This window comes from Rattus norvegicus, chromosome 5 (genome assembly GCF_036323735.1).
Source record: "Rattus norvegicus strain BN/NHsdMcwi chromosome 5, GRCr8, whole genome shotgun sequence".
Classification (NCBI taxonomy): domain Eukaryota; kingdom Metazoa; phylum Chordata; class Mammalia; order Rodentia; family Muridae; genus Rattus; species Rattus norvegicus.
This window is the reverse complement of record NC_086023.1, coordinates 152,005,886-152,031,627: the sequence shown is the minus strand read 5'-3', so window position 1 is coordinate 152,031,627 and position 25,742 is coordinate 152,005,886. Positions and strand designations below refer to the sequence as shown.

General features: G+C 47.4%; 2 protein-coding genes across 5 annotated transcripts; one reads left to right on the top strand and one right to left on the bottom strand.

The window, feature by feature from the left end:
• Positions 1 to 1,210: 1,210 nt before the first annotated feature.
• Mtfr1l (mitochondrial fission regulator 1-like) lies at positions 1,211 to 11,011 on the top strand. 3 transcript variants are annotated; one of them, NM_001013935.1, is made up of 7 exons: positions 1,211 to 1,228; positions 3,759 to 3,884; positions 4,256 to 4,360; positions 5,773 to 5,882; positions 6,114 to 6,325; positions 7,231 to 7,552; positions 10,058 to 11,007. In NM_001013935.1, the coding sequence occupies exons 2-7, from the start codon at positions 3,870 to 3,872 to the stop codon at positions 10,161 to 10,163; spliced, it is 870 nt and encodes a 289-aa protein (NP_001013957.1). In that variant the 5' UTR covers positions 1,211 to 1,228; positions 3,759 to 3,869; the 3' UTR covers positions 10,164 to 11,007. The 3 variants fall into 3 exon arrangements, with proteins under 3 accessions (NP_001013957.1, XP_006239187.1, XP_038965567.1); XM_006239125.5 differs by lacking the exon at positions 1,211 to 1,228 and having other exon boundaries at positions 3,753 to 3,884; positions 10,058 to 11,011; XM_039109639.2 differs by lacking the exon at positions 1,211 to 1,228 and having other exon boundaries at positions 7,267 to 7,552; positions 10,058 to 11,011.
• A 2,002-nt stretch (positions 11,012 to 13,013) lies between these two features.
• Aunip (aurora kinase A and ninein interacting protein) lies at positions 13,014 to 25,607 on the bottom strand. Of its 2 annotated transcripts, NM_001399336.1 has the most exons (3): positions 25,461 to 25,607; positions 15,175 to 15,304; positions 13,014 to 14,010 (listed from the first exon to the last, which is right to left on the bottom strand). In NM_001399336.1, the coding sequence occupies exons 1-3, from the start codon at positions 25,536 to 25,538 to the stop codon at positions 13,175 to 13,177; spliced, it is 1,044 nt and encodes a 347-aa protein (NP_001386265.1). In that variant the 5' UTR covers positions 25,539 to 25,607; the 3' UTR covers positions 13,014 to 13,174. The 2 variants fall into 2 exon arrangements, with proteins under 2 accessions (NP_001386265.1, XP_063144513.1); XM_063288443.1 differs by lacking the exon at positions 25,461 to 25,607 and having other exon boundaries at positions 15,175 to 23,202.
• Between the last annotated feature and the right edge of the window lie 135 nt (positions 25,608 to 25,742).

The following is a 25,742-nucleotide window of genomic DNA, read 5'->3' as shown; positions in this document are numbered from 1 at the left end:
ACCTAAGAAACGTTTAAATAGCCGGGTGTGACACGTGGTGGCTCTGGTCACAGTGAAGCCCAACAATCTAAACAGGAGCTGAGAAATTCCAGCTATCTAGAACTTGGCCTGAGCCCTATCTGTGTTTAGATGTAAATGTACAACTTCCCTGGGGTTTAGCACAGTTACAGTGGTGCGGGTTTGTAGTCTGGAGCAATAGGCTTTACCAATTCCCCTAGGTATGTAATATATTACATAGGTGTGTGTAAGTACTCACTCTATAATGTGTGTACAGCTCAGTCATCTAAGGACACATTTCTCAGGCAGTCCCCCTTCTTCAGCAACATAGAACTGTAATTTCAAGAGGACAACAATAGAGCATGTATGGGTGTAGAAGGGCAGGTCTGGGCATAATGCCCATTGTGACTGCATAGGGCTGTCCACCCACGGACCCAAAAGATTTGTCCCTGGCAGGTGGGAATTACAGGCTTTGGGACCAAGGGAATACAACTGGTGAGTCAGGCAAAGCCATGTGCAGAGAAGGAATTGTGTCCCCATTAACTGGATGCCATGGAGACCAGCAGAAAGAGCGCTCTTGAGAGCTTTTTAGTCTCCGCGTGTCATCAATCCACCTATCTAATCAACGACTGAATTATGCTGCACACGTGTGTACGTGTATGTGCGCGTGTGAGACAATGAGCTTTTAAATAGAAGAAAGCTACTCCGAAGCACTGGAGGGCATGCCTTTCCAAGGCGAAAGCAGCCATTTTTGCTGGGAACTGCGTCTGGGAAGCATGAAACGGGACGAGAGTCCAGACTAGACAGGAAAGGCGGAAATGAGGAAAGGATTCGGAGACCTGCAGCAGGGAGTAGGGACAGCACCAACTATTTTCGGTGCTGAGCAGCAACACTGGCAGACTACTGCTTTCCAGAAGTTTGTTGACACTAAACATGGGAAGCAACTCCCACGGCAACAACTAATCACGGAAGGAAACTCAACGGATGAAAGCACAGACCTTCCCGGGAACGGGGCGTGGCCTGGAGAGGGGTGTGGCCTCCTGACGCTAAGCCACTCAGAGGCCGCGTCCGCTCCGGCCCCTTGCTAGGCCCGCCTCTCCTGGGCGCGTGGCTTGCCGCGCAGCTGCAAATGATTGCTTCCGGAGGCGGGTCAGCGGAAGTGAGGACGTTTGAGGCTTGGCCGCCCACTGTGGTAGGAGGGGCTGAGGTGAGTCTGGAGCTCGAATCTGAGGTGAGCCCTAAACGGGGTACCGCAGAAGGCGGGCTCGATGAGCGACCCGGTGCGTCACCGGCGTCTCCGTCTCGGCGCAGCGGAGCGCGCGTTCCCTATTCCCGTGCAAGTTCTCGCGGGAGGCGCCGCTGTCTGCCCCCCTTAGTGAGGACACTAGTCCCGAGGCGTAGTTGCTGGCCAAGTCACTCAGCGGTTGGGGTCGACCCAGCCGTTGGAGTGCGATACGCCCGGGCCGCGCGGCGTTTCTGGGACCTACGCCGGCCTGGAGGCTATTGTGCGCTCCGGCCCGGCCCGTGGGTCCAAGGGCCGCTGGACGCGCGGTAAGGACTTGACCGACCTTGGCCCGAGCCGGGTCGCCGTCGCGGGGTTGGGGACGCGTTGTTGAGGTCGCAAGGTGCTGCATCTGGCTGACCATTCGCGCCTCGTGAGACCCTCGCGCACTGCCCGGGTGTCCGCCAGGCACCGCTGGGCAAAAGTTTCTCAGTGGCCCAGGACTGTCGGGTCGAGGCCCTTCTCGGAACAGAGAGGGTCTGCCGAGAGAGTCCGCACGTAAAGACGCGTGCTCGGCCAGCGCAGAAGGGGTTGCGGCAGCGCCAAGGTGTGAAGACCCAGTTTGCGGAACGGGCAAGAGCGTCTAGCGGGCACGCGGGGGGCGGGGCCTCGAAGCTAAGTTAGTGTCGCCTACAGCGGTTTCTTAAAAGCTAAGCGCTTACAGTGGCTGGCAGAGGCAGGGATGTGGGCCGTTTGGTTACTTCCAGTTTTGAGCAGCCTCGGAAGGCGATTCTTCAGGCTGCTACCTAGTGAACTGAGGACCCAAGCTGCCAGGGACAGAGTGATGGATGAGCAGAGTGCGAGGGGCTGGGATGAGCTGGACAAGGAAGAATTTTGTTGGGACACAGAAAAGGTGTGTTGGGAGCTGGTGGCTCGGTAGATGCATGGTCCCAGCAGAGGACTAGGGAGGGGGTATGACCTAAAGTCTTGTGCTTGCCAAACGGTTGGTCTGAAGAGAGCTGGAAGATGGGGTACACCCTGCTAGCAGGACTGTGGCGTCTAGGAGAGTTGAAAGATTTAAACACCAGAGCAATAGGACCGACAGCTTGTTAAATGCTGTCACCTGAGGTTTACGTTTGGTTGGAGTCTGTGGAGATGAAGCAACACAGGAGAGGGCATAATGGTAAGAGCAGCATAGTTAGGTGACATTTGGCAAGAATTCTGGCACACAGGGACTTCTTAGGCTTCAACAGGGCTGCATGTATCAGACACTGTTCACTGAACAGCCGCATGGTGACTGGCCAGACAAGTCCTTTCCTCTCTCCATGTACGTCATGACAACTCTCCCTAAGAGAGACTGCCCATCCAGTTTATCTCCTCACTGTTGAGAACTAGACTGAGGTTCTCCAGTGACTCCTCACCCAGGAATTGCAAAGACCTCTGGTCTACCTTTTGCAATCTCTTGGGATGCTCTGTCCTCTTTAGAAGTCCTTCACTTTCCTATTCTCTCCGAGTTCACCATGGGGCCCTGGGCTGTAGTCACCTTATATGCCCACCTGCCTAGTGTGCCTCTTAATGATGCCCAGCCTTTCATAGGAAAATGTGTCCAGGTCCTGTCCTGTTGGACTTGAGTTCCCTAAAAGCACAAATGTCTACATGCCTGGCACTGGTGGGCATTTTTGTCTTTAGTGGACATAAAAAAGCTCACTGATTGAACTCTATGCCAGGGCAGCTGTGAAAGGTACAGTCAGTATTGCTTTGCATATTAACCTTATAAATGAATTTTCAAAATTCAGGAATAACTGTCTTGTTTTAAATTTTGTTGAGGGTTGGGGATTTAGCTCAGTGGTAGAGCGCTTGCCTAGCAAGCAAGGCCCTGGGTTCGGTCCCCAGCTCCGGAAAAAAAAGAAAAGAAAAAAAAATTTTGTTGAGCACTTTACCCACCCTATTTCACTGACCTTTAGAGCAGCCTAGAGTGGCAACTATACCTTTCTCCATTTTACCAATGAAGAACACAACGTCCCAAACATTACAAGACAGTCCTAGATAAGGAAAAAGAGGAAAAGGCTCTTGGGACTGGAGGTGCGGCTCTGACAGAATGCTGCAGTTGGGGTGGGGTGATGCATTACAACCACTTAAAGCTCATAAAAGCACTTAAAGCCCATAGCCCAGTAGACTGAAATTAGCATGAGTTGGCTGTTGATTCTTTCTTATCCACTTGATTTCAAGAATAAATGCTTAGGCTTGGACGGCATTCTTGGTTTTGCTCTCCTTTGGGCTTTGTAACCACTAAACTGTTCTATCTTTAGGCATTGCCTCAGTTAAACTTAGAGCCTGGGAGTTTCCCTGGGTTGGCCAGGCTTTCTCGGCAGGTCTGAAACATGGCCTGTAATGGGTCTGGGTTTTGAAAAGCCAGGGACAAGGACAGGCAGCCTCTTGGGCTTGCTTTCTTCCTTTAAACATTGCAGTGTTGGTTTTAGCATGGCTCTGCAGAGGTGTTTTGTGTCTCTGAGTCCCTGCTCTCTGGGGTGTTTGGCAGGAAAGGAAGTCTCATGCTCCGGGAAATGGCCTGATATGAAGGAGTCACACCTCCAGCCTTCCCTGTGGGTGCCTTGTCCTTTGGGTGCAGGAGCTGGCTGAAACATCAGGAATGGAAGCCAATGTGGTAAGGAGGCCCAGGGCAGGGGGCTAGAGAGACAGAGTACTGTGTTGCTTAAGAACTATACAAGGTCCTGAGACACCAGTTCATTTTTGCTTCTCCCTGAAGCCCTGCCATTGAGCAAGGCTGGAGTCCTACTTCTTCGTATTTCAGAAGTCCATGTTTTTTACTTTTTTGTACAGGGAGCCAGAACAGTCATATCACCAGATAATTCTAGTTCCTTCTCTAGATCTCCCAACCACTGACTACTTAAGCAGCAGCAGGCGTAGAGACTAGCCCTAACAGTTGCCTCGACTCACCTCCAAGAAGAGAAAGGCAAGCAAGGAACAGTAGTTGGACTCCTCTGAGGTTTGGGGTTGTCTGTCTCTCTTCTCTAGACTATCCCAATCTGGCAGAACAAGCCACATGGGGCTGCTCGCAGTGTGGTAAGAAGAATTGGGACCAATCTGCCCCTGAAACCTTGTCCACGGGCATCCTTTGAGGTGAGTATACTGGAAGAGTAAGAAAAGTAAAGGCTCAGAGTATGGGAGGAAGATGCTGCTTTTGTGCCAATTGCCAAGGCTTTTGCTTGCTTTCCTGGTCACTTTCATTTACTGAGTACTTATAATAGATCCTGGTCTCCATGCCTTTCCAATTGCACACAGATGTGTGACCACAACAGTCAGACTTCCAGCATGTTCATAAATTGACGGTCTTTCATCTTATCTTTGTTGCTACTAAGTGACTCAGATTTTATAAGCTTCCAGCAATGCATTTTTTTTAATCAAAGCAGGCCCAAAAGCCTTTGCTAGACCAAATCTCCAGATGGCTTACGTTAGAGCTGAGGCGTTTGTGCCTTGCATCTCTCCCTACCTGAGTGCTGTGACTCTTGAGTAGACCTGCTTTTCTCACCAGCTTCTCTGTGGCCTCAAATCCCCATACTCTTCTGTCCAGACATGGCCACTCTATTACTAGGCTCTTTACTCTGTGTCTATGGAGGCTTTAAAAGCATCCACTCTCCAGTAGGGATTCCTGTCTGGGCGAAGTCTGAGACCTGCTTCTGTGGTAGAAAAATGAAATAATGTTGATTAGACTCAGCTGCCTCCATTAAGAACTGGTTAGCACCAGCCTGTGTTAGGTGGTTATGGTGGCAAGTATGGGAAATGGAGACGTGAAAGCATTATTGGCACAGAGAGAGGCAGAGACACAGGCCTGAGGACCGTAGGGAGGTGGGTAGGTAGGTAGGTGGGTAGGTAGGCAGGTAGGTAGGTGGGTGGGTAGGTAGGTAGGTAGGGTCTGTGCAGGAACTGAATCCGGGGTTAGAAGTGGTATCAGTTAGTGTTAGGTAAGATTAGAAGTGTGTAGTTACCAGACAAGTGTGTCATTACAGAACACTGTCCAGAACTATCAAAGGAACTTGGGGAGGTCCTGGGTACTCAGAAGCAAGCAAAGGACAATGAAGCTGTGTAATGTGACACTGTGGAAGTTTCCTGACAGTTGGCTTTGCCCACTGTCAGGTGCTGCTGAGCAAAGACAATTCAGGACACAGGTTCTTCAGAGTAGTATGTAATAGGAGTATTAATATTTAGTATATGGGACTGAAGAGATGGCTCAGTAGCTGCTTTTCCAGAGGATGCAGGTTTGATTCCCAGTACCCATGGGCACCTGTCTGTAGCTACAGTTCTAGAAGATCTGACACCCTCTTCTGGCATCTGTGGGTACCAAGTATGCACATTGTACAGACATCGAACAGGCAATACATTAAAGGGGGGAGGGGCAATTCAGGCCAGTCCCATTAAATAGCCTGGTTTGTAAACAGGAAGCCTTCCTCACCTAGTGGGTTGGTGTCCCATTTTGCATTAATCTGACTAGCTGTCATCATGCTGGGTAAATGTAGAATTTTGCTTTTTCACAGACCCTGCCCAACATCTCTGACCTGTGTTTGAAAGATGTGCCTCCAGTCCCGACTCTGGCTGACATCGCCTGGATTGCCGCAGATGAAGAGGAGACATATGCTCGGGTCAGGTAGCTGAGGCAGCAGCCGCCCTGCTGGTGTTTCTACCAATCGAGGTGTTGCTGCAGTTTCTACCAAATGAGGCAGTGAGCCAGGAGGGTGTTTATAAGAGGCTGACGGGCAATAGGATTGAGAGCTGTGGGCTTAAAGGGAAGTGGGACCTGTGGGGTGAAAGAATTTAATCAGGGATACACAGTGGCCAGCTGTCTGTAGTAAGACATCTTTTCCCTTCTCTGGCCCAGGAGCGATACACGCCCTCTGAGACATACCTGGAAGCCCAGCCCTCTGATTGTCATGCAACGGAATGCCTCAGTGCCCAATCTGCGTGGGTCTGAGGAGAGGCTCCTGGCCCTGAAGAAGCCAGCCCTGCCTGCCCTAAGCCGCACCACTGAGCTGCAGGATGAACTAAGCCACCTGCGCAGCCAGATTGCTAAAATAGTGGCAGCAGATGCAGGTAGGAGCCCCACGCCAAGCATGGGGGGGGGGGGTGGAGTGTGTGTGTGTGTGTGTGTGTGTGTGTGTGTGTGTCTGTGTCTGTGTCTGTGTGTCTGTGTGTCTGTCCTTTCCCGGCCCCTGATTAGTGAGCAAGATACGGATGAGAAAAATGACAAATGACAGTCTGAGACTCAGGAAGATAGGCACAGGGCTCTGAGGTGCTCAGCAGGCACCCGCCACCAAGCCAGCCTATCTGAGCTCCATCTCCATCCCTAGGACCCACATGGGGGAACAAAGACCAGACTCTGGTTGTCCCTGACCTGTCCCTACACACACACAGTAAATAAGTGTAATAACATCTTAGGAACTCTGAAGAACCACTGTCTCAATTAAAACAGGGATTTTTGTCTAGAACAATTCAAGCTCATAGATAGAATTCAAAATATTAAGCCAAACATCACCAGTTGAGAAAATTACAAATGTAGGAGATGCAGGCCTCGCTTGGCTTCAGATTAAACCAGGGCTTCCAGCCAGGTGGTGGTGGGCACCTTTAATCCCAGCAGTTAGTGGGTAGAGGCAGGCAGATCTCCGTGAGTTCCAGGACAGCTAGGGCTACACAGAGGAACTGTCTTGGGAAAAACAAGCAATGGGACTTCAGACCCACATCCCACTGCAAAACGGGAGCATTTAGGAGCCGTGGCTTCCTATGAGAAGGGGTTTCCGCCCTGGACACTTAGAAGCCAGTGCTTCTCAGCCTAGGTGGAGCTCTCAGGAGAGACTCCCTGAGGACATCCCACCCATGGCACCTCACTCAGGCATGTCATGAGGCCAGCCCAGGGGATGAGTGTGCTCTGTGGGTAGTGCTTGTGAGGTCACTGCTATACTCAGCCCGGTGTCCATTATGCCTATTGTTTTCTCTTTCAGCTTCGGCCTCATTAACGCCAGATTTCTTATCTTCAGGAAGTTCAAATGTCTCCTCTCCTTTGCCTTGCTTTGGATCCTCATTCCACTCTACAACTTCCTTTGTCATTAGTGACATCACTGAGGAGACTGAGGTTGAGGTCCCCGAGCTTCCAACAATCCCCCTGCTTTGTTCTGCCAGCCCTGAATGTTGCAAATCAGAACACAAAACTACCTGCAGCTCGTCTGAAGAGGATGACTGCATCTCTCTGTCCAAGGCCAGCAGCTTTGCAGACATGATGGGCATCCTGAAGGATTTTCATCGGATAAAACAGAGCCAAGACCTGTGAGTATCTGACAGCTCTGGTAATCTCTTGGTCACTCCTAGCTCACGGTGAATGATCAAGTTGCTGCATTCACAAAGCCTGCTGACTGACTAGGACCTAGTTTGAGGAGGAAGCAGCACTTTGCATTCATGCTAGTAACTTACCTCAATCGAGTGTTAAGACTGCAGCCGTGGGTTGGAGAGCTCACCAGTTAAGAGCACCGCTTCCAGAGGACCCAGGTTCAATTCCCAGGTCCCACATAGGAATTCACAACTGTCTGTAACTCGTCATACATACAGGCAAAACACCAATGCATTGGTTTAGAAACAGATTCAGTAGCCTTTTAGTTTACATGCTCTATCCTTCAAAACAAGGTTTATAGGACATACTGGTGTCTCTAACTTTGGTGGACGGAGAATTTTGTAACGGAGGTTTTATTGTTGTATAAGATAGTGAGATGGCTCAGTGGTTAAGAGCACTATGTGCTCCTGCAAAGTTTGATTCCCAGTACCCACAGCACTCCTTACCTGTAGCTCCAGCTCAGGATCGCACACTCTGGCTTCTGCAGGCCCTGCACTCTATGTATAGTACTCTGTAGTGTAAAACCTTCAAGTTCAAGGACTTGAAAGCCAAGAGACAGGGTTTCTCTGTGTAGCCCTGGCTATCCTGGAGCTCCTCTGTAGGCCAGGCTGGCCTCTGCACCTGAGTGCTGGAATTAAAGGAATTTGCCACCACTCATGCCTTCATATATATTATATAAAATTCATAGAAATCTGGCCACTTGTCAAACCTGCTCAAATTTAAGGTGTTGGTTGGCTTTTTGGGGTTTTTTTGTTTTTTTGAGACAAGGTCTCATAGTAAAGCCCTGGGTGGCCTAGGACTCGCTTTATAGACCAGGCTGGCCTTGAATTTTCAGAGATCTGCCTGCCTCTACCTCCCAAGTGCTGGGATCAAAGGCATGAGCCACTGCACCTGGCCCAAATTTGTACACATTAAACTCATCAAAGCACAATACCCAGAGAATGAAGCCGTGGCTGACATTGCTCAAATCTGAGGGAATTTGAGCAGGTCTGGAGTTTGAAGCAAGGCCATTCTCTGAGCCTCCTGTACGGTTCCTGGTAGACAAGCTGTAGAACTGCCTCAGGGAGCCTGTCCTTTGCAGCTACTCCAGATGTAGTGAGACTACAGGGGACCTTGTTCTTGGGCACCTTAATTGGACATGGAGCCTGGTGGTGGGTGCCCAGTATAGTTGTCCTTGAAACTTGCAGACCCAGTCTCCTCTCTGATCTCTTACTCCCCCAAATGTAGCAGCCACCTCACCTCATTTGGTTGGCCCTGAGCTCCTTTTCTTCTAGTCAGTGATATAAAACATACTGCTTGTCTATTCGTGTAGCTCAAGCTGGTCTTGAACTTGCGGTCCTTCAGCCTCTGCTTCCTAAGTGCTAGAAATAGAGACATTTGTCACCAGCTGAGCTTCTAGTACTTGGCTTCTTGGACCAAATTAGATACAAAACCTTGGCCAAACCTGCCCCACAAGTGCCCTGGCATCTTTTTCTCTAATAAAGAATGGTTCACGGGGCTGGGGATTTAGCTCAGTGGTAGAGCGCTTACCTAGGAAGCGCAAGGCCCTGGGTTCGGTCCCCAGCTCCGAAAAAAAAAAAGAAAAAAAAAAAAAGAACCAAAAAAAAGAATGGTTCAGTTAACCAGGTCAGCAAAAGTTCAGATAATGTGATTAGACCAAAGACAGTCCTTTTACTTTCAGATTTGAAGTCAATCTTTGACCTTCTTGTTTCTTCAAAGACCAGTAAAGCACCTCCAGGAAACAAGTGTACAAGTTAACAGCTTCAGACAACTATTCCCAGAGTATCCAGGATGCTCTTCTGTCATAAATGTGTACCTATCCTAGAGTTCAGTTTGTTTGCACAGTTCCTTTTTTTTTTTTTTTTTTTTTTTTTTTTTTTTGGTTCTTTTTTTCGGAGCTGGGGACCGAACCCAGGGCCTTGCGCTTCCTAGATAAGCGCTCTACCACTGAGCTAAATCCCCAGCCCCTGCACAGTTCCTTATAATGTAGATGTTTTGCTATGCTTTTGATCTTTTGGGGGGTGGGGTGGGGGCGCACACAATCAAACAGCTCATCTAAGGAGGATGGTGGTAGAATAATCCAGGTCGTACTCTCCAAAACTAGTAAGGATCAGAATGGCTGAGCCATCAGTTACTTACTGCAGACCCTCTTGAGGTAAGATCAGAACTGCAACTAATGGATAGGCCTTCATCTTACCATATTTTGTAGCTGTGTAAGAAATATAGGCATTCTAGTTAGGAGATGGGATCCAGATCAGATAGCTTGGTTTTAAAGACCAAACACTAACTCCAGGTCCGCATGCGAAATCTTCCCATAGGTGCGGGAACACGCACTGGCAGGTGCTTCACAGAATTGCTGTGAAGACTCGGGAGGTAAAAAGTGCACATACACCATGCCCCAGAAAGAGCAAGTGCTCTCTAAACACAAGCTCTTGTGTCTCCAGGAGCCGGAGTTTACTGAAGGAAGAAGACCCTGCTGTCCTTATCTCTGAGGTCCTTAGGAGGAAGTTTGCCCTGAAGGAAGAAGACATCAGTAGAAAAGGAAACTGACAGCACTGACTGCAAACTCTTCTCTTGCTCCTGAACTCCTTCAATAGCTGCCTTCCTCACTGCAGATGTCTGTCTCAGTTGAGATCTGAACAGTCTTGCTGACTAGGGCTTGGGCTGGAAGAGAAGAGCTGGATTATTTGTTACCTGCACTTAAACCCTGGCAGAGTCTAAGGTCTATGGTTTTTGGAGATGTGACATTTGTTACAGGTAATTGGGTAGAGTGGAGTATCTCTGCTTAAGGCGTGAAGTTTGTTTTTTCTTGTCTCTGAAAAATAAGCCCTCTATGAATGACTTAATTAACTCACTGCATTAGACTCCATAATTGGTCTCACTGGACATGTTGTGCACAGCAGTCACTCTCGGCAGCTTCCCTGCAGCACCACAGGGCTGAGGGGGAGCGGCTGTTAGTTCATGCTCACAGGAAGGTCTTCTGCTGCTTCATCACAGACATACACCAGTGCCCACAGTCACCCTTTCCCTCTAGCTGCAGAGGGCAGGCCACTGGGCCAGCCAATATCTGGGCTGCTGCAGGGAGGCCTGGCCTGTTTTTTCTTAAACATTTTATAAAACTACAACCTGATCTACCCTCCAGGGCCTCATTAGTTCCACTGATTGAATTTTTTTTTCTTCCATGGACTTACTAAGTCCATCTTGGAAGGAGAAATGTGGAGACAAAAAGAGCATACCATCCTTCTAGGACAGTGACTGATCTCTCTAGGTTGGGTCAAGATTTTATTTACTGCATCATGCATGACTCAGGTGCCCTCAGGGCCCTTTTCTCTATGGTATGAATACTGTGTGTTTTGAGTTGAAGCATTACCTGATATTAAATGAAGGATTTGGAGAAATGGTGTAGTTTTTCTTTATTCTGTCTCTGAATTTTGACCACAGTGGCCTCTGGTGAAGAGAGGGCTCCTGTTGATTCTAAGGTATGTGAACTTTTAAAAAACAGGCTCCTGACTTCCTTTCTTGCCCTCAGGACAGTGGTGCTCACTGTGACCCTTTAATACAAGTCCTTATGCTATGGTGACCCCCTCTCCCCACATCCATAAAATTTTGTTGCTACTTCATAACTAAATTTGCTACCATTAAGAGTTGTAATATGGGCTGTATAGACGGCTCAGTGGTTGGGAGCACTGACTGTTCTTTCCGGAGGTTCTGAGTTCAAATCCCAGCAATGACATCGTGGCTCAAAACCATCTGTAATGAGATCCGATGCCCTCTTCTGGTGTGTCTGAAGACAGCTACAGTGTACTTACATATAATAAATAAATAAATCTTAAAAAAAAATTTTAATGTAAATAAATACAACCTCAAGAGCCACAAGTTGAGAACCTCAAGATAATTTTCCAAGGACTGGAGGAATGACCCAGAAGTCACTAGCTGCTCTTCCAGAGGACAAGGGTTTGAGTCCTAGCACCTACATGACTGTTAACAATTGTTTGTTCTTCCAGTCCTAGGAATCTGACATACTCTTCTGGCCTTGCTGGTACCAGGCTCACACATGAGGTACACATACATTCAGACAAAACACCTGTACATCTTATTCTAAGGAATTTTATCCTTTCCATAGAAAATTATTCCAAACTCGTAAAAATTCCCTTTGGTAACTTACTGTGGTTTGCATCATCTGCCACACAGAATGCCACAAGAACAGAGGTGCTTTGGGTAGAATACAGGCAAAATCAGAGAAGTTGTGATTGGTGGAATTCAGGGCAGTGACACCATTTTTATTAAAAAGTTGACTAGCGGGGCTGTATTAGACGGCTCAGTGGTTGGGAGCACTGACTGCTCTTCCAGAGGTCCTGAGTTCAAATCCCAGCAATGACATCGTGGCTCAAAACCATCTGTAATGAGATCCGATGCCCTCTTCTGGTGTGTCTGAAGACAGCTACAGTGTACTCATATATAATAAATAAGGCTCAGTGGGTGTTTGCCACTCAGCCTGGTGCCCTGGGTCCAGAGTCCACACAGCGGAGACAGTTCCTGAAAGCTGCCCTTTGCGTGGCACGTGCATCTGTACTCACACATCATAACGTTGCTTTCTCTTGGAGCAAAATGTCATTCTAGCCCAGGCTGGTCCAGTACTCAAGTGTGTAGCTTTGATAAACGTTTTAATTACCACCAGAGCCAGCTTTCCAGACATTAACCCAGAGTCACGGAAGAGTGATAGTTCAGATTTGGGTATAAAAAAATAAAGAAAATCACTTTTTAGAAATTAATTTCATTTTATGTGTATGAGTGTTTGCCTACATGTCTGTATGTACCACATGTGTCTGGTGCCTGTACAGGTCAGATCCCATAAAACTGGACTTACAGGCAGTTATGAATGGACACATGGGTGCTGGTACCTGAACCTGGATTCGCTATGAGAGCAGCAAGTGCTCTTACCATCTGAGCCATCTGTCCAGCTCTAAGCATACAATGTACAGTTAACACCAACAAAGAGATGACCTGTGGGTTGTGGTGGTACATCCCGGCACTTGGAAGTGATAGAGAAGCAAGTAGATCTCTGTGAGTTCAAGGCCGTCCAGAGCTACACAGAAAAACCCTATCTTGGGTGGTTAGGGGGGACACATGATCGTCTGCCATATGCACCCCCTCCACCAGCTCCACACACCCGGGCTGGGGCGGTAGGCTTCTCTTCAGCTGCAGTTGGGAGTCTGAATGAGCCAGAGAGGAAAAGCGCTCGTATCTGAGCAGTAACTGCAAGGCCTCTAGAAGGGCAGAGGAGCAGCTCCGGGAACAGAGTTGGTTTCAGTTAGTCCTGTCCTGCCGTCTCAGTCCTCACATCCATTCACGGGATGCACCAGTCACCTTCCTGAGTGGAAAGCACGATACCAACCAGCATGCCTACCACACACTGCCTGCTTTATTTATATACAGAAAATGTTCCATAGTGACAACTGCTTCATCCCACCTGGCCTTTCACCAAACAAATCTTTACCCAGCCCCACCCCACTTTCCTCCAGCTCTGCCACTTCAAGATACACTCACATAAACGTCTAAAACTAGTGCCTGATAACCCGATTACCTTCAGAGTCCTGGGTAAAGAGCAGGTGTGGCTGCAGATGTAACAGAGTAGGCCCATCTTGGCCCTGGGCCTGAGGGCTGTCGGGAAACTGCCCTGAGCCTTGATTCCTAGCATTGGTTACATCTTGGAAAGGCATTTTAGTGCTGTGGGCAATGACCTGATGGCCTTGGGAATCTTCAGTGAAAAGCTGACTCCAGGAGTCCCTGTCTTTCCTGTCAATGTCCCAGGAAAATACAGAAAGAGGACAAGGGCTTTTTGTCACCAGTAATGTTTTTTTCCCACTGTGGGATCCAAACCTGTATGTCTGAAGATGCACAGGGGCCTGCCTGTTCTCCTTGGCAGTCGCCCTTTTCTCCACTTTGGCTTTGTCCAAGGGCTGATGGCATTTACCCCCAGGTGGTCTGATGTGGCTTCCCATCCCTGGACAGTCCGTCTTAGATCCACAAAGTCCTTCCCTTTTCCTCTTGGCCTCTCTTTGATCCAGCAAACAAGAACGTTCTAAGAACTGGGTAAAGGAAGAAGCCAAGGGGGCTTTACTTTCTCCGGTGCCCATCAGGACAACTGGCTGGGGAAAAGACATCATAGTCAAAGATGTTGTTTCCAAACTCTGGCAGCCTGAAATCTGGGAAGACTGAGGAGAATGTCCAGCTTCCCGGATGTCTGCAGGAGTTGAAGTGGCCAAAGGGGACACCAAGCAATCATCTTCTAATCCCTGGTCCAAACAGTCTAGCTGGCTTCTAGACTTGCATTCTCTGTTGATCTGATTTTCTTTGAGAGAGGACGCGTTCTTCTGGTTACCACCATTTGCCATTCCTAATGAAACGAAAGACAATTACACTGAGAAAATGCTCTGGCCAGGAGTTCGTTGGACTTTCCAATCCAGTATCAGGCACTGTTCCTGCAGTACAGGAGTCCCAGACTCTTGAAACAACTTCAAGGCTAATAGTCCTATTTTCAATCCTGCTTTCTCTGCTGAAAGCTCTAAGACCTCAATCATACATTCCCCTATTCAAGCGTGATGTTTCCAGGGAGGTACCCTCTGCCTAATATGTCAAAGACGCTTTACAGTCAGACCATAGCTGACTTCTTCAACTCAGTTTTCATCACAAGGTTCTTAACAAAGAGCCAAACGGTAACAGTTTCGCTTGTTTTATTTACTATGGTTTCTACTAAACAACGGTCCTGCCTTGGCTAACTACATACCCAGGCATTATCCTTAAGGAAATATGCGTGGACATTTGTTTTGTAAGGTCATAAAAAAAATCATATTAGCAATCAAAGTATAATTTTTAAGTAATTATAAAAATAAATGTCATTTCTCCACAACTCAGACATTTCATGAGAAAGCCAATGAAGATAGTAGGATGTTAAGTCAACCAGTTAGAACGAAAAACAAGTTAGTGTCTAGCCTGTCCATTTCAGTAAGCGTGGGATAGATCCTGTTCTCCCTTAAAGATGAATGAAACAGGATTCCTATCCACTCAAATCACACTCAAATTATATAAAGAATTTTAAAAAGCAGAATGGTGGATTTTCTTTTTACTGCTAAGATATATTGCAGACACTATTCTGTGAGAAACTTCAATTTTTCTTAAGAATTCAACATAGAGTATATAAAATACACCAGATTTTGAAAATAGTGAGTGTTTTGGGTGGGGGGAGTGGAGGAATGGCAACTTCCCTTGTTATATAAAAAAGAAAAGTACGTTGTGTTTGGAGAACAGTGCGCACGAAGGGCTCTGTGTGTTCCAACCTGCTCTGAGACAGCTCTCCCTATGCTCTCCCTCACGGCTCTATCAGTGAAGACAATATTTAAAATTAGATGGAGCAGAACAGAACCAGCAAGCACACGTATAGAGGTATGTATAATATCCAGCTTCTCCAAAGCAACATCTACGGTTTATAAAGACTCTACCACGGGGAAATGACCCCCTTGTTCTGCTCCTCAGATCCCGGTGTCTCCAGTGGCTGCCATACCTGGCTGTGAGGTGACAAAGGAGGTGATGCTGGTCTGCCGGGTGGCTCTTCTTTGAGTAAAAGGAATACTAGGTTTCCTCTCTCCAGGAAGCAACGTCAGCATTTTGGTGCCTAGTTTGAGTAAATGTGTCTGAGGGAGAAAAATACCAGAACCCATCTCTATTATTAACAGCAGTGATTCTTGGAGGCATCGTAGTCCCACCCTGTGGGCCCAACTCATACCCCATTCTCTAGGAAGGTGATCTGTGCTGGACGTCACTTCCCTCTGCTTCCTCCCATTGTGAGGATTCTTTTTTTTTTTTTTTTTTTGTTCTTTTTTTCGGAGCTGGGGACCGAACCCAGGGCCTTGCGCTTGCTAGGCAAGCGCTCTACCACTGAGCTAAATCCCCAACCCCCATTGTGAGGATCCTTACTTCAGCCCAGTCTTTCCAATATCCAAGAGTTATCAGTAAGACTGACCAAACAGTACTAATCAAAGAATGCAAAGATGAGGCCCTCTCCCTTAGATTTAGAAATAACTGATTCAGGGGTTGGGGATTTGGCTCAGTGGTAGAGCACTTGCCTAGCAAGCGCAAGGCCCTGGGTTCGGTCCCCAGCTCCGGAAAAAAAAAAAAAAAAGAAAGAAATAACTGATTCTGTACTAGCAATCAATAAATTTTTGATAATTTTCAAATATGCACTTAACAGGTAAGAACATGGCCACAGAACCATATGGGTTGGGCTCAAATCATTCAAACATCCCTTTATGGTCAAAGTCCTGAAGAAACCCAGAATAGAAGAAACATAAATAATTGTAAAGGCAACATATGTTACCTAGGAAAACTTTCCACTAACCCCAGGAACAGGTGTCTACTCTGTCTGCTCTCCACCAGGGCCAGCAGTCTGAGCTGGAGCAAGGAGAGAGGCAAATGGAAGGTGGCAGGTAGGAAAGCCGAAGCAGCCCTGTTCGTAAGATGAAATTGTTACAGACAAGGAAACCCTACACTACTAGAAAAGTCTAACTGACAATCACTTCCAACAAGGTGGAAAGATACATGAGCTTACATACATCTGTAGCCTTCCTATATACCAGTAACAACCATGCCAAGGAAGAAGCCACATCCAAAATTACCTCAAAAAAGAGAGAACACCTAGGGATAAACTTAACCAAGTAAGTGAAAGATCTCTACAATTATAATGGAAACTTTAATAAAACACTCAGAGAGACTGAAGACACTAGAAGATGAAAAGATCTCCCATGTTCACTGAAGAATTGAGATTGTGAAAATGACTGTCTTAACCGTGGTCATTAATACTGTCAACTTGGCAGGAGATAAAATAACCAAGGAGACAGGCCTCTGAGCACACCAGGAAGGGATTATCTAGATGAGGTTAGCTCTGGCCTTGCCTGTTCAGGGCTCTCTTACCTGAGGTGGTGGCACCGTGCGGGCCACCAGCACTCAAACTCTGCTTCCTAACTGCAGACACAATGTGAGCAACTGCCCTCAGCTGTACAGACGGCCAGGACTTCACCACCACATGGACTACGTCCTCAAACTGGGAGCCAAATCCCATCCATTTTTTTTTTTTTTTGCCAACTGCATAATTTCATTTTCTTTATGGTATATATAGCATGCTTTGATTATCCACTCAGTTCACCTGTTGATGGACATCTGGGTTGATCCCATCTCGTCAGGATTAGGAATAGAGTGGCACTAAACACTAAATAAAGGACTTACTGCCGCAGGTTGTAAGTCCTTTGGGAACAGGAGCGGAAGGCCTGGGCCATGAGCTTGCTCTATTTCCCACGCTGATCTCACAGTGGTGCACCAGGCTCCCCTCGGAACCAGCTGTGAATACGGTTCTTTTCCCCTCACAATGTACTTGTCGGTTTCCCCTTCATACTTGTTTATTTTTATTTCATCAGTACGAGTGTTTGCCTACATGTCTGTGGACTGAGTGCATGTCAGTGCCCTCGGAGGCTGGAAGAGAGCACCAGCTCTCCTGGAAGTGGACTTATAGACTGTTGTTATTAACAGGTTTCACTATGTTGACCCAGCTGACCTTGAATTTGTGGGTCTCCTGCCTCCACCTCCCAAGTGCTTAGACCACACAAACACTAGACAGCAAATTATTAATTCTAGGCAGAAGTTGACTTCAGTTCCACATTTGGAAACCTTGTTGTACTTCAAGTGGTTAAAACAAGATTGTACATTTAAAGTCAGATTTTGCCAGGTATGATGGCACGCATTTCTAATCCCAGCACTGGAAAGGCAGAGGCAGGTGGATTTCTCCAAATTCAAGATCCAACTGGTCTTTATAGCAAGTTCTAAGCCAACCAGGGCTACATACAAACCAAACACTTACACAGAGCAGTGCCGACTGGGGAGACGGCCCAGCTGGTAAGAGCACTAGCTGTGCTTCCAGGGGACCTGCACACATGGGAGTCTCTACCATCTGTAGCCCCAGTTCCGGGGGAACCAATGTCTTCTGGCTTCCACCAGCAACAGGCATACATGTGGTACACAGATATACATGAGAGCAAACATTCATACACATGAAAAGTTAAAATTACAAAAGAAACAGAACTATCTGACCCAACCAAAACCCAAATACTATGAACAGCAGGCTGTGAAGAACTGGAGGGAGAGAGGAGGAGAAACCCTGGCGGCTTCCCTAGCCTGCTGCTCGGAAGCACTGTCGGGTCAGCGGGCACCCAAATGAGCACTGCGGTCCTGATCAACTAAGTCCACATTTTGTTTGTTTTCTTTTCGTTTCTTCATTTTTTTTGAGACAGGATTTCTCTTTGTACCCCTGGCTGTCCTGGAATTCACTCTGTAGGCCAGGCTGTCCTGGAACTTAGAGATCTACCTGCCTCTGACTCCACAGTGCAGGGATTAAAGGCTTGTGCCACCACGCCCGGCCAATAGGAAGACTGGGACTTGGAGAAGCCGAGGTAGGGTCTGCAGTTCAGAGGTGACTTCCAGACACTGCAGACCCTTGATCTCCTGCTCAAGCTACCCTGGCTGTGAGGGAAGCCTGGGCAGTACAAATGGCCAGCTGAACTGCGGGCCGAATCATTCCCAGGGCTCACACTGGAGTTCCCACAACCCAGGTAAGACAATCGTGAGGTCCCATGTCCCGTGTTCTCCTGCTAGTGGGACAATTATATTTTTCCCATGAAAGAGAGAGGTCCTTATTGCTTCACGCTGAATTTAATTTTGAGAAAAAGCCTGGGACTATCTTGATCCATAATCTGAATCCCAAAACTAGAATGCAAAGCACTTCTGCCTTGCTCCTTAGAAATACTCACTCTTGGAACCTACCCAGCACATTGTAAGATGCCCACGCTGGCATATGGTCTTTCAATTTTATGGGAACACGTGTTAAATGTGTGAAATATTGTGAATGATATTTGAGTATCTACACGCAAGATACTGAAATGCAAACAAACAAAATGCTCAACAAGCAAGAGGTCAGCTCGCATGGGGGGGGGGGGGCGGTGTTCTTTGCTGGTTATGGCGGTGCAAGACTGTAAACCAAGGCAGGAGAACAGACAAGAAGCCACTGGGCTAATGCCCTTTACATGAGTCAGGACATTATGCGAGCAAGTTTCCCTTGGAGAGTTTCAATTGGTGGTTAAGGCAAGCAGATGTGAGTTCTCGGAGATCAGAGTTCGTACCCAGTCAGGTGGGAAGATAAGTAAAGCCAGGCAGCCAGGCTACACCTAGCTGTCTCACGGGAAGTGTCACTGGCAAACAGCTGTGGAAGGCAGGTGACTGGATTGACCACACTGAGGACTGTGGGGTTCTAGATTAGGGTACAAACTTGGAAACTTAAACAGTCAGTGACCTCCAATTCTGGCCTGAGAAAAGGTAACTTCTGACTAAAATGGATGCCAGGGTGACACAAGCATAAGACTAGATGACAGTCTTTGCCAGGCTACAGGTGTACACCCACAAGTGCTGCCCTCTTGGACTCCTTACTGCTAAGCCTTTCTTTCCATTTAGTGAACTAAGCTTTTCTTCTCTATTACAAAGAAAGGAGGTAGTATCAGCAAGGAGGAGTGTTAATAAACACGTCAGCAGCCACGTTCCTGGATGTCTCCAGCCTATTTTTACCCAAAAACACTCCAAGTCCTCCCACTCATCCCTCAGAGGACGAGTGAGGCACTGCAACAGCAGCAGAGATGGTGAGGCTGGGCTGGTTGGTCACTTGGCAGACACCAATTTACTGAGACAACTGTAAAGACTCCTGCGGCCTTTCAGTCTAATGAAGAGAAGGACAAAAGGGACGGATTAAATACAGAGCACATTGTGTGCTGGAATGACGTGCTACAGTGAAAGAGTAAGCAAGGATGATGAGTGTGTCCGGCAGGGACCAAGGTACCTACGTTATGGTGGCTAAGGAAGAACTCACTGATAACACTGGGATCGGAGCAAGCGCAGAATGGAGCATGTGACTCGGCTCCATCCGCTCTGGAGCTAATGCACCAGGCCAAGGGACCTGATGAGCAGTGGGGTCGGTGTGGCTGGAGCAGAGTGAGGCTGAGCAGACAGCATATGTTTGTCCAAATAGTGCTTGCGGGACTAAAGGGGCTTCTGGATGTTATGAGGAGATGGATTCAGTTTAACTGAGCAAAGGGCCATTCTGGCCACGTGGGAGAGACAGTAAGAAACACAACTCGAGACCAGGCATTGAGGCACTCTCCTAACCCCAGCACATGGGAAGCTGAGGCTGGAGGATTTTGAGTTTGGAAGCATAGTGAGACCTTAGCGGGGTTGGGGGGACAGAGCTGATGATATGGAGGTGGTCGAGGACTTGAAAACCATGTAAGAGGCTTAGATACAGGGAGGCCTTATGTTCAACCCAAGGGCACACTGATGGGACAGGAAGGAGGAAGAATGGAGGGAAGAATTCTAAATATAGCTGGAAGCCCAGCAGAGAATGTGCTGACGGGATGAATGCTAATAAAGCTGCCCAGGAGCAGGCAGCCGCCACTGTTCCACCTCTCTGGCCTAGAAACCCACGATGACTCAGCCCGGGTTTCTGGTATGTTCCCAGTCCCATCTCTCCTGGTCATGCCCTTCCTTTAGTTATAATGACATTTAAATGTAACACAATGAAGACAGCAAACGCATTAATCACCTTACATCGGTGCCACCTCCCTCATGTGTAGGAAAAATACCTTTCCTAAGGGCTCACAAGGACACCCGCACACATGTGCCCATAGGGACACATCTGCATATGAAGTGCAAAGGACTAAAAAGCCAGGGAGAGGAGTTGAGTGGCAGCAAAGCACTGGGGCAAGGGGGCAGGGGCAGATTTTTCAATGTTTTTTAAGCATAGTTAAAAGATAAAACTTGGGGTTGGGGATTTAGCTCAGTGGTAGAGTGCTTGCCTAGCAAGCGCAAGGCCCTGGGTTCGGTTCCCAGCTCCGAAAAAAAGAAAAAAAAAAAAAGATAAAACTTGAAAGTTTTATAAATTAGTCTTTCAGTCATAGAACTTGGGGGTCTTACGTGAAGGTATAGCTGTAGCCCCAGTGTGTGGAAAGCACCTCCCTTACTCAAGGCTCTGCTCTGTGTTCAGTTTCCTACAGCAGCTCCAGTCTAACACGGTAGTGGAAATTATGGAAATAAACAAGTGTACAATGTAATGTGTCACCCTGCCTACTGAGGTGAGTTTCTACACCATCCTACTCCGCCATGACTGTCGTATTTAGCCAGTGCACTTCACTGTGTACTCTACACTCCCATGAGAGTCAAAGAGACCATCTGCATAACCTGCTTATCAGTATATTGCTCTGATTTTTATTACTGTTCTTTATAAGGTAAAGCTCTAGGGCCTGGGATGTACCTCAGTTGGCAGAGTGCTCATCTGGCATTCAGGATGCTCTGATTTTCATCTCTAGCACCTTATAGCATTGGGCATAATGGCGCATGCCTAAAATCCAGCACCCAGAAGATGAGCGATGGGAGATGGGAAGTTCAGGTCATCCATGACTACATCTGAGCTCAAGGACAACCTACAATGCACAAGACCCTGAGGGAGAGGGGGCTCAAGACAGGGTTCCTCTGTGTAGCCTGACTGCCTGGAACTCACTCTGTAGACCAGGCTGGTCTTGAACTCAGAGATCCACCTGCCTCTGCCTCCTAAGGGCTGGGATTAAAGGCGTGTGGGACCACTGCCAGGCTGAGACCCTGTCTTAATAAGGGCTGTAGAGATGATTCAGTAGTCAAGAGTACGTTTTGTCCAAAGGACCCGAGTATCTGCATAGGGTCACAACTGCCTGACTCCACTCCAGAGGATCTCTGGCCTCTACAGGCACCAGCATTAATGTGCACATACTCCAACACAGACGTGTACACCCATACATAACTAAAAATAAATCTTGCCCTTCCGGTGGCACACACTTGGAATTCAAATACTTGGGAGAGGCCAACCTGATCTACATAATGAGTTCCAAGGCAGCCAGGACTATAGGGAAACACTGTTTCAATAATAAAAATTCTAAAATAAAAATCTCAATAAATGCTGGACATAGTGGTACATGCCTTTAATTTCAGCACTCAGGAGGAAGAGGCAAGTGAATCTCTGTGAATTCAAGGCCAGCCTAGTCTTCATAGTGAGTTCCAGGACAGCCAGGACTATGTAGCAATACTTTCTCAAAAAAACCTAAACCAAACCAAACCAAACCAAAATCTTAATAATCAAAAAATTTTCATAGGTATCTATCAACAGGAAAAAAAATACAGCCAATATAGGGTTCAGTACTAAGGTTTCAAATACCCACTAGACTAGGGGACACGTCTTGAAGGATATCAATGTGTTACTGTGGCTACCGCCAATGAGGCCTTTTGTTTTTAAAATAATTCAGTATTATCTGTTTGGTTTTATTTTTATAAGCCTGTATGAAAATGAGTGTCTGTCATGAAGCCCAGTGGCCTTGAACTCTTGACTTTCCCATCCCCATTTCCTGAACACTGGGGTTACAGGCCTATGCTACCATGCCTGGTTAAATAGTTCTTAAACCATAAAAAAGAAAATAACCACTATTCACTGTCCCACAACCTCTGTAGTGAGGTCAATACTGCATGCTTGAGGCAGTGAGAACAGGTAAGACGAAAACTCACTCTAGAGTATAGGTCAAACTATGTGCTGCCCTCACTCTCTCCAAAATAAGTTTTATTCAAGGACTGAGAGGGGAAAGACAGGTTCTCAAAGCACTGGCCAGTGTGCCATGTGCCTCTCTGATGGCTAGAGGAGGCAAGTTTCTAGTCTGCTAGACACTGTAGTGCTCTTGTCTGGTATTTGAAGTGTTTTAAGAGAACACAGTAGGAAAATACACATTCATGGCTAAGTGTGTGGATTTTTTCCTCACAGTCAAGCAAACAATCCAGGCAGCAAAAACCAGTTAAACGTCCTCTGACTCAATTCATTTATGACTCCATTACTCACAGATGTCAGGCCCTACAGGCTCAGAGGCGGCCCTTAAGAACGATATTCCCCTTTAGATACCGATCACAAGCCTAGGGTTGTTTGACCAGTGCTATCATTCCGGTCCACAAACCAACAGGGAAACACTAGCATTTATTGTTTTCTTTAAATATTACATATACCAGGTCATCTCAGCAGGAGGATCAAAAAGATCAAGGTCAGCCTGGTCTACAATGGTAGGCTCCAGGCCAGTCTGGGCTACATAAAAAGAAAACAAACAAAGCTAGCCACACATATTACATAGGTACCGAAGAGCACATGCATACGGTAAGATTGTGCCACATTCACCAAGACATGACTTTTGGGTTTTGTGGTGATTTTGTTGCTGTATCCCCCAAGGCAGTCTCACTGTATAGTGCGAGCTGACCTAGAACTCATCCATACCAAGGTGGCCTCAAATATGGAGTCTGACTGCCTCCAGCTTCTGGGCCACATGCCATTAAACCAGCTCGGAAGCTGTTTTAAATAGCACAAGATGGAACGCAACTCTTTATTAGTTAGGAACTACTGACTCTCTCTCTCTCTCTCTCTCTCTCTCTCTCTCTCTCACACACACACACACACACACACACAGACACACACACACACACACACACACACACACACACACACACCCCTCTGCTATGGACTGAACTATGGTTACATGGAGTTCATATATTGAAACAAACTCCCAGTGAGATGGTACTTGGAGATGGCGGTAATTAGTAATGGATGAGGGTGAGGGTGAGCCTCTGATGACACTAGAGAGCCTGCTATTTCTCCTCCTCCACACACGCATCCACACAGTCAGTCATCACAATGCCACCTAAGCACATTGTGTGCAAGCTAGGAGAATCCTCACCAAAACATGACTCTGACGACACTCAGATCGAAAGACTGGCAGTCCTCACAGCGAAGAAAACCACTTCTGTTGTTTAAGCCATCTAGTCTATGGTATTTCACTATGGCAGCCTGAGCCAACTACAGTAATATTACTGCGTACAATGAACGACATGCTATGCATGTAACATTACAAAAGCATGAAGGCAGCTCTATGAAAACGTGATTCACAAGGCAAGAAGTAAACCCCAAGCTTCACGCTGGAGACATGGCTCAGTAGTTAAGAAAGCTTGCAGCTCTTCCAGAGGAGCCAAGTTCAGCTCCCAGTTCCCATCAGGCAGCTCACAAATGAATGCAACTACAGCTCCCCTCTAAAGTCATCCATACAGACATCCAGGGGTGGCTGGGGATGGGCTGGAGAGAGAGCTTAGAGGTTAAGAGCGCATACTCTGTCTGAGGACCTAAGTTCGATTCCCAGGGTATCAGGTGGCTTACAACTACCTGTAACCCCAGCTCCAGCAGGAGGACTCTCATACCTCTGTCTGACCTCTGTGGGCACTTACACTCGTATACATACCCCCCCACGCATACATCATCTTTTTCCACGTGTAAGAGGTTTATTAAGGACAACAGACACAAGGGGGGGGGAAGCATTGAAGTAATTTTTAAAAATTAAACTCAAGGGGTTGGGGATTTAGCTCAGTGGTAGAGCGCTTGCCTAGGAAGCGCAAGGCCCTGGGTTCGGTCCCCAGCTCCGAAAAAAAGAACCAAAAAAAAAAAAAAAAATTAAACTCAAATTGCTAAACGACGTATGGCATGCAACTATTTGTGGAAAAAGAATCATTTGCACGCGCGCACACACACACACACACAAATTACAGGCAAAGCCAGGAGTATGTTTCATAGACTAAATGTTTAGACTATATGTTTAAATCACAGAACACATCAATCAATATATTACCTATTCCAAAAAATGTTCTTAAGAGGAAAAAAAAAATGTGAAAATTTGTTACCCCTCAAAAAATTACTTCGGCCAGGCAGTGGTGGCCTTTAATCCCAGCACTCGGGAGGCAGAAGCAGGCAGATCTCTGAGTTCCAGGACAGCCAGGACTACACAGAGAAACACTGAAAACTGCTTCAGTTGTAAGATGACTTTAAGAATCCTCAATTTTTTTCAGCTGGGCGTGCTTGCACACACTAATCCTAGCACTTGGGGAGGCAAACAAGTGGATCTCTGAGTTCAAGGCCAGCCTGCTCTACACAGGGAGTTCCAGAACAGCCAGAGTTACATAACAGAAAAACCCTGGCTCAAAACAAACAAAACAAAACAAAAAAAAAGAGTCTCCAATTTTTCATCAGAAAAAAAAATGGTTAACAGCTGGTCTATAGCCAGCTAATCAAACTTAAATCTCAGATCTCCACCTGTTCCGTTCAATGTGCTTTAATAGTCTCAAATCAATAGCAATCCTTCTAAACTCCAAAAATCACATTTCTCTTGAAACTACTTCTGGAGACATGTTCTGCCTAGGTAATTGGACGGATACTACCATATAGCTCTACCAAACAAGGTGACATCTGAAACCCTAACAACAGCCAGCATAAAATGCTAAACAAGCAAGTATCTCACACTTGGTAATGGGCGAACTGGGTGAACCCGGACTACTCAACCTTTTTTCACTGGTGGGGAGAAAAAGATTAATGACAGCCAACGCATATTAAATGTCCATTCGTCTCCAGCACCCCAGGGATGCTCATTTAATGTTGGGCCAGATCCCCGTTCTGCACTCTCGATGTTTGGTTCTGGCAAGCTCGGCAGAACACACCCAGTAGGTGACCAGTAGTTGAGCCTCTCCCAGCACGCCCCAGGACGACTTAGGCGCCAGCTTCTGGCCTCGCGCAGCCGGTCGCCCCAAAGCCGTCCTCCCACCGTGCCGACCCCGTCTCTCAGGCGTCCCCAAAGTCCGCGTATCGCCTCAATGACGGCGTCCCACCTGCATCTTCTGCCTCTTCAGCGCCGCTGCGTCCAACCACACGCCACACGCCTCCTCCTCTGGCCCTCTACGACTCATAGCGGCCGAGAACCGCGCGCCCCTGTAGCGGCCGTTAGCGGAGACCCGCGTTCAGATTTCCCGCCACTGTAGGAGGCGGGGCTCCGCCCGGCCGTCGTGACGTAATTCCGCCTCTAACCACGCCCACTGAGCGAAGGAGCCCTGGTCACTTCCCCCCCTCAACCCCCCGCAGTGCTATTCATTCCTGTGTAGACTCTGAGTAAG